Source organism: Oryctolagus cuniculus, chromosome 6 (genome assembly GCF_964237555.1).
Source record: "Oryctolagus cuniculus chromosome 6, mOryCun1.1, whole genome shotgun sequence".
In the NCBI taxonomy this organism is placed as follows: Eukaryota; Metazoa; Chordata; class Mammalia; order Lagomorpha; family Leporidae; genus Oryctolagus; species Oryctolagus cuniculus.
Window position 1 is genome coordinate 3,778,245 of NC_091437.1, and position 7,303 is coordinate 3,785,547.

At 51.6% G+C, this 7,303-nt stretch overlaps 1 protein-coding gene across 1 annotated transcript; it reads left to right on the forward strand.

Moving 5' to 3' along the window:
• The first annotated feature begins 53 nt into the window (after window positions 1–53).
• Window positions 54–6,830, forward strand: SRP19 (signal recognition particle 19). Its single transcript, XM_002721570.5, has 5 exons — window positions 54–227; window positions 403–478; window positions 3,548–3,619; window positions 3,707–3,818; window positions 6,300–6,830. The coding sequence occupies exons 1-5, from the start codon at window positions 67–69 to the stop codon at window positions 6,431–6,433; spliced, it is 555 nt and encodes a 184-aa protein (XP_002721616.5). The 5' UTR covers window positions 54–66; the 3' UTR covers window positions 6,434–6,830.
• The last annotated feature ends 473 nt before the right edge of the window (window positions 6,831–7,303 follow it).

Consider the following 7,303-nt stretch of genomic DNA (forward strand, 5'->3'; position numbering starts at 1 on the left):
GCGTGCCCCGCTGCGTCGGACACGTCCGCGACGCGCCACGTCAGAGAAAGGCCTGCGCCGCAACAAATGGGCGGGGCGAGCGACCTGGGGCGGGACTTCCGCCGGAAGGGCGAGCGGGCGCGGCGCTCTCCCGGGCTGGATCCGGTTGGGGACCGTGACGGAGTCGCGGTGCGAGTCTCTGCGGCCATGGCCTGCGCCGCCGCACGGTCCCCGGCCGAGCAGGACAGGTGGGTGCAGGAGGGGGCTCGCCGCGGGCTGCCGGCCGGCCCGCGGTCCTGACGGAGCTCCGTGCTCCGCGTTGGGGGAGCCCAGGGAGTCGCAACTGGGGCGTCCTCGGGCCGGCGGCGGGGTCGGCGCTTGCGAGCGCTCGGCGTGACGCGGCCTGTGCTTTCCCGGCGGCAGGTTCATCTGCATCTACCCCGCGTACCTGAACAACAAGAAGACCATCGCGGAGGGGAGGCGGATCCCCGTCAGCAAGGTGGGCGCGGCGGCTCCGGGGCCGTGTTTGCGGAGGGGAGGCGGGCGGGTCCCCGCTTCCAGGGGAGGGGTGACATCGGGGGTGGCGGAGGCGGGAGCCGGCGTCCCCTGGTGCCCCTGCGTGAGGGACCCCTGCGTGAGGCGACCCCTGCGTGAGGCGACCCCTGCGTGAGGGACCCCTGCGCGAGGGACCCCTGCGCGAGGCGACCCCTGCGTGAGGGACCCCTGCGTGAGGGACCCCTGCGTGAGGCGACCCCTGCGTGAGGTGACCCCTGCGCGAGGGACCCCTGCGCGAGGGACCCCTGCGTGAGGCGACCCCTGCGTGAGGCGACCCCTGCGCGAGGGACCCCTGCGTGAGGGACCCCTGCGTGAGGCGACCCCTGCGTGAGGTGACCCCTGCGTGAGGTGACCCCTGCGTGAGGGACCCCTGCGTGAGCGACCCCTGCGTGAGGTGACCCCTGCGTGAGGGACCTCTGCGTGAGGGGACCCCTGCGTGAGGCGACCCCTGCGTGAGGGACCCCTGCGTGAGACGACCCCTGCGTGAGGGACCCCTGCGTGAGGCGACCCCTGCGTGAGGGACCCCTGCGTGAGGTGACCCCTGCGTGAGGGACCTCTGCGTGAGGGGACCCCTGCGTGAGGCGACCCCTGCGTGAGGTGACCCCTGCGTGAGGCGACCCCTGCGTGAGGGACCTCTGCGTGAGGCGACCCCTGCGTGAGGGACCCCTGCGCGAGGTGACCCCTGCGTGAGACGACCCCTGCGTGAGGGACCTCTGCGTGAGGGGACCCCTGCGTGAGGCGACCCCTGCGTGAGGGACCCCTGCGTGAGGTGACCCCTGCGTGAGGGACCCCTGCGTGAGGGACCCCTGCGCGAGGTGACCCCTGCGTGAGGGACCCCTGCGTGAGGGACCTCTGCGTGAGGGGACCCCTGCGTGAGGCGACCCCTGCGTGAGGGACCTCTGCGTGAGGGGACCCCTGCGTGAGACGACCCCTGCGTGAGGTGACCCCTGCGTGAGGCGACCCCTGCGTGAGGGACCCCTGCGCGAGGTGACCCCTGCGTGAGGGACCTCTGCGTGAGGGGACCCCTGCGTGAGGCGACCCCTGCGTGAGCGACCCCTGCGTGAGGGACCCCTGCGTGAGGCGACCCCTGCGTGAGGGACCCCTGCGTGAGGTGACCCCTGCGTGAGGGACCTCTGCGTGAGGGGACCCCTGCGTGAGGCGACCCCTGCATGAGGGACCCCTGCGTGAGGCGACCCCTGCGTGAGGCGACCCCTGCGTGAGGGACCTCTGCGTGAGGGGACCCCTGCGTGAGGCGACCCCTGCGTGAGGTGACCCCTGCGTGAGGGACCCCTGCGTGAGGTGCTGTGTGGACGGGTAGGCCCTGCACGGAAGGGTTCAGCTGTAGCGCTGGCGTCGCCGCCTGCAGGGCGATTTTTTTTTTTTTTTTTAATTTTTTTTTTTTTTTTTTGACAGGCAGAGTGGACAGTGAGAGAGAGAGACAGAGAGAAAGGTCTTCCTTTTTGCCGTTGGTTCACCCTCCAATGGCCGCCGCGGCCGGCGCGCTGCGGCCAGCGCACCGCTCTGATCTGAAGGCAGGAGCCAGGTGCTTCTCCTGGTCTCCCATGGGGTGCAGGGCCCAAGCACCTGGGCCATCCTCCACTGCACTCCCTGGCCACAGCAGAGAGCTGGCCTGGAAGAGGGGCAACCGGGACAGAATCCGGCGCCCCGACCGGGACTAGAACCCGGTGTGCCGGCGCCGCCAGGCGGAGGATTAGCCTAGTGAGCCGCGCGCCGGCCCTGCAGAGCGATTTGCCCGTGTAGGGTGGTCGCCGTGTCAGCTGTTTCGTTCCCCAGCGGCGGCCGGTCTGCGCCTCGGTGTGTGCGGTGCGTCCCGGGAAGAAGGGAGCGGGCCCTCCGCCAAGGCTGTGACACAGGCCCCATCGGATATTACTATTATGTTGGTATACTCTCGGGTACTTTGCCGAGGAAACCTTTAAAGATTTCCTGATAGTTACAGTCATCTTAAATGTGTGGAACAGCCAGTGTTCCCGGGGAGTCTACACCCGGGCAACCAGCACTCGAGGTAGAAAACCTGCCGAGCACGCAGGGATTCCTTTCTATTCTGTGCCCCTCACTGCCCCCTCCACGAACGCGCTCCCATAAAAAGATGGTCACCGTCCTGCCTCGCACCACCACAGACGACTTTGGTTTTCAGTTTTGTATAAATAAAATTGTACATGATGCTTTTGTGGGTTTTTCCGCTGAACTCTAAACTTAGAAGATTTTACCCACGGCTTTTAGTGTAGTTTAATTCTCTCTGCTGCATACATTCCAGCCAGGTAATTCTTTATTCTGAGGGCTGACCTGTGCGTTTTAGGATGTTAACCGCATCCTCAGCCTCTACCCGCTGAATGACATCCACCCCCCACCCCTCACCCGCTGTTGCAGTCACAAATATCTCCAAGCCTTGCCACATGGTGGGAGGGGGCAGGTGGCAGGTGGTGGTGGTAAAATTCCCTGCTGAAAACCACTGCCCTGTGTTACTGCTGTGTGCAGCTGGCCCACAGTCCTCTGCTGGTGGTGGATAATTAGATTGTTTGTGTCTGAGGCTGTTAGAAACATTGCTGGCATGAAAATTTTTGAGCTTGTCTTTTGGTGAACATAGTTTAACATTTCTGTTGAGTTCCCGCAGGAGTGGAATTGCAGAGCCATAGGGAATGGGTGTTTTCGGCTTTAGTAGATAAAGTGTTGTATGTGTAATTGTTTAACCAGTCAGTATTTACGGAACACACACTTTGTCCAAAATACCATTCTGAGTGTTGGGAACTATACTGCTGGGTGAAACAAGGTCCTTGCCCTCACGCAGCTTACATTCTGTGAGAAGGGAGACAGATACACAACTGTGCATCCATCAGTGTTAATCCCAGGAATTTTTAAAATTATAATGAATCAATTGTACCTAGTGAAAAAGAAGCCTAAGGTTTTGGTTCTTTTTTTATTGTGTTTAAAATGGTTTACACAACTAGTAGTATCCATCTAAAGCTATTTAGTGTTTCTGTTTTTAACTGTTCAGGCTGTTGAAAATCCTACAGCTACAGAAATTCAAGATGTGTGCTCAGCAGTTGGACTTAATGTGCTTCTGGAGGTACGATGTCAGTTTTCACTATTTTTCATACTTATTTCCTTACTGTAATAACTTTCTTAAAGCCTGTTTTTGTTTCATTTGTGTTAGAAAAATAAAATGTACTCTAGAGAATGGAATCGTGATGTTCAGTACAAAGGCAGAGTCCGGGTCCAGCTCAAACAGGAAGATGGCAGCCTTTGTCTCTTGCAGTTCCCATCACGTAAGCCTTTTCTCTTGGCCACATACCGTTAAGGAACACGTTATTCTTCAGCGTGAAAGGTGTCCTAAACTGACTTTCCAAAAGTTAAAAATCAGAATTTGCTTCCTACAGATTAATTTAGAGAAAGGGTTGCTGCTGATAGGGAGGAGTGAGCAGTGGTTTTAACTTCTTTTAGCTTACGGACCTCTTCAGAATGTGATGAACCCTCGTTTTGTGAACATTTTATAAACCTATACAAGTCCATCCTGCTCCCAGGTTGAGAGCAAAAGATTATTAAATGAGTACATGTTAGTTGCTATTTCAGATCGTAGAGACCTTTGAACCCTATTAATAATTTCTATCAATCTAAAAGCAATGTTGAGTGGGGGAAAAAAGCAACTTAGGTAAATACCTCTTAAGACACGAGTTAGCTACCATGAGAGGCTGGAGACAGGGCTGCTGGTTAGAGGAGGCTGGCATCAGCTCTTTAGTTTTATTTATTTTACATTTTTAAAAAAATCTTCTATTTGAAAGGTAGAGATCTTCTGTCTTTCACTTCAATACCCAAATGGCTAGGGCTGATGTAGGCCAAAGCCCAGATCCTGGCACTCCATCCGAGTCTTCCACACAGGTGGCAGGGGCCAAGTATTTGGGCCATTTTCTTTCTGCCTCTCCAGGCAGATTAGCAGGGAACTGAATTGGAAGCAGACCAGCTGGGCCTTCAACTGGCACTCTGATAAACGATGCTGGCATTGCAGGCGGCAGTTTAGCTCACTGTGTTACAATGCCTGCCCCAAATGTTTTATTTCTTGAAAACAAAAAAAAACCTGAAAATCAGTATAACAAAATGTTAGTTCTGGGTTTTAGGAAGGAAAATTTTGTTTACTTTAGAAACTTTCTGAAGTTTCTAAAAAATTTAAGAGTCGGAGCTATTTATTTAATTTTTCTCCTACAGTTTAATGAGTCCAGTGTAATTAAACCCTTCTGTTTTATTTGAATAAAAACAAATTGTGAGAAAAGACTGACAATTAATTGTTTTTAGTTAATTTAAAATTTTTTAAGATTTATTTTATGGGGCTGGTGGCTGTGGCATAGTAGGCTAAGCCTCCACCTGCAATGCCGGCATCCCTCATGGGCACTGCTTCCTTTCCTGGCTGCTCCTCTTCCAATCCAGCTCTCTGCTGTGGCCTGGGAAAGCAGGAGAAGATGGCCCACATGCTTGGGCCCTGCACCCATGACCCAGAAGAAGCTCCTGGCTCTTGGCTTTGAATCAGGATCAGCACAGCTCTAGGTATTGCAGCCATTTGGGAAGTGAACCAGCAGGTGGAAGATCTCTCTGTCTCTCCTTCCCTCTGTAACTCTGCCTCTCAAATAAATAAATTTTTTTTTAAAGTAACTCATTATTATTAATTTGAAAGAGTGGTGGAGAGAGAGACAGATCCACTGATTCACTCCCTGAATGACTGCAGTGGCTGGGGGTGGGCTAGGCAGAAGCTAGGGACCAGGAGCTCCCTCGGGGTCTCTCTGGGGTTCCGAGGCACAACTACTTGACTTTTTACTACACTGTCTTTCAAATGACCACAGACCAGCAAGCTTCTTTTGATTCTACCAGTAAATGAAATGGAGGTAAAAATTGTGGTTGAAAAGATGTGGCTTCCTATTCTCAGCAAGAAACTAGTGAGACAGTAAAAAGAACCTTAAGGACTTGCACTGGGTTGGGTGAGGAAGGGAGCTGGCTGTGCGTGGACAGGGCGGGGCGCCTGTGTGTGGGTCACTGAGCAGTTGAGACTTCCTGTAGCTTGGTGACATTTTGTTTTTGTTAGAAGACTGAGAAACCCTATGCTTTGGTAGCTTTAGGTATGCTGTTCTGACTCTGACCACCTTGTTACGTTTAGATAATCTCATTTGATCTTCAAATCCATTACTAGAATTAAGACCAGAATTTTTGTTTCTGAGTTAGTATTTTATGTTTTTGTATTTAATCTGAATATTTTTAAGTCGGGCATTTGGCACAGAGGTTAAGATGCCATTTGAGACTCCCACGTCCCATATTAGAGTGGCTAGGTTTGAGTCCCAGGTCCACTTCTGATTCCAGCTTCCTGGTATTGTGCACCCTGGGAAGGAGTGCTGATGGCTCAGTTCAGTGTCTGCCATCATATGTGAGAACTGGATTGCGTTCCAGGCTCCCGGCTGCAGCCTGGCTATTGCAGTCACTTGGAGAATAAGCCATCAGATCAAGGATCTGTCTCTCTGTCTGCCTTTTAAAATAAAAAGTGAAAATATATAAATAAAAATGTAATTATTAATATTCTTAGTATTGTTCTCACTTTCACTACATTTTCTCCATTAGAGGATTCCACTTCAGAAACTCTCTGTTCATTTGGTGTATTTTTAGAAGAAAGTATTCCCTTTGTGACAATCTGTTGAGCTTATGAAGTTCAAGTGAATGACTTTCTATGTCTTATTTCTGACTGTACACTAAGCCTGACTTCTGGTTCCTAGGTAAGTCAGTAATGCTGTATGTGGCAGAAATGATACCCAAACTGAAAACAAGGACACAAAAAGCAGGAGGCGGTGATCCAAGCCTTCAACAAGGAGAGGGAAGTAAAAAAGGAAAAGGAAAGAAGAAGAAGTGACCTGGTGTGAGCTTCCAGCACATGACGCCACTGAAAGGGCCACGAGTTGGAAGCTTCTAATTTGAACCTGAGGGGAATAAGCTTTTTGCCTGCATCATTTAATGGAACTGTGAACATCAGTGCCTCCATCTTCATCATCAAACTTGACATTGAAATAAGCGTACGTTGGAAGTTTTTATCTAGTTTTTATGCAGTGTACAAGAAAGAATTTTTTGTCCTTCAATGAAAATCTTTTGTGGAAAGAAGAATATTTTTAAATGGACAGTGGACTGTACCATGAGTTACTTGAAATCCTATATTCCTTTGTCCTCTGTGTAAACGTGTTTCAGGAGGTTTAGTAAGATCTGAAATACATTTTGTTCATCTTTTTAAGTTAATGAATAAAATGTCAAACTGACTCTTCTAGCGCTTGCTTGTGAAGTAACCAGTGGCAATAGAGGAGGTAACCAAAGAGAGTGAAATAGTGGACGCTTGGCAGTGGGAGCCCCAGACAGAAGTGGATCCTCACGGTCAGGGTGTTTATGAACAGCTGGTTTGTAAATCACAGTTCTGGACTTGTTCATGTAATGACGTTGTTCAGTTGCTAAATTTTGACATGTAGAAAGTCCTGAATTTTTTTTTTTTTTTTTTTTTTTTTTTTAAGATTTCTTTGTTGGTTTATTCAAAACACAGAGTGACGGAGATCTTCCATCCACTTATTTACTAGCCAGATGCCCACAACAATCAGGGCTGGGCCAGGAGCCAGGACCTTCATCCAGGTCTCCTACATGGGTGGCAGGAACCCAAGTACTTGGGCCATCATCTGCTTCCTTCCCAAGCAAATTAGCAGGAAGCTGGATGGAAGCAGAGTATCCAGGATTCAAACCCAGC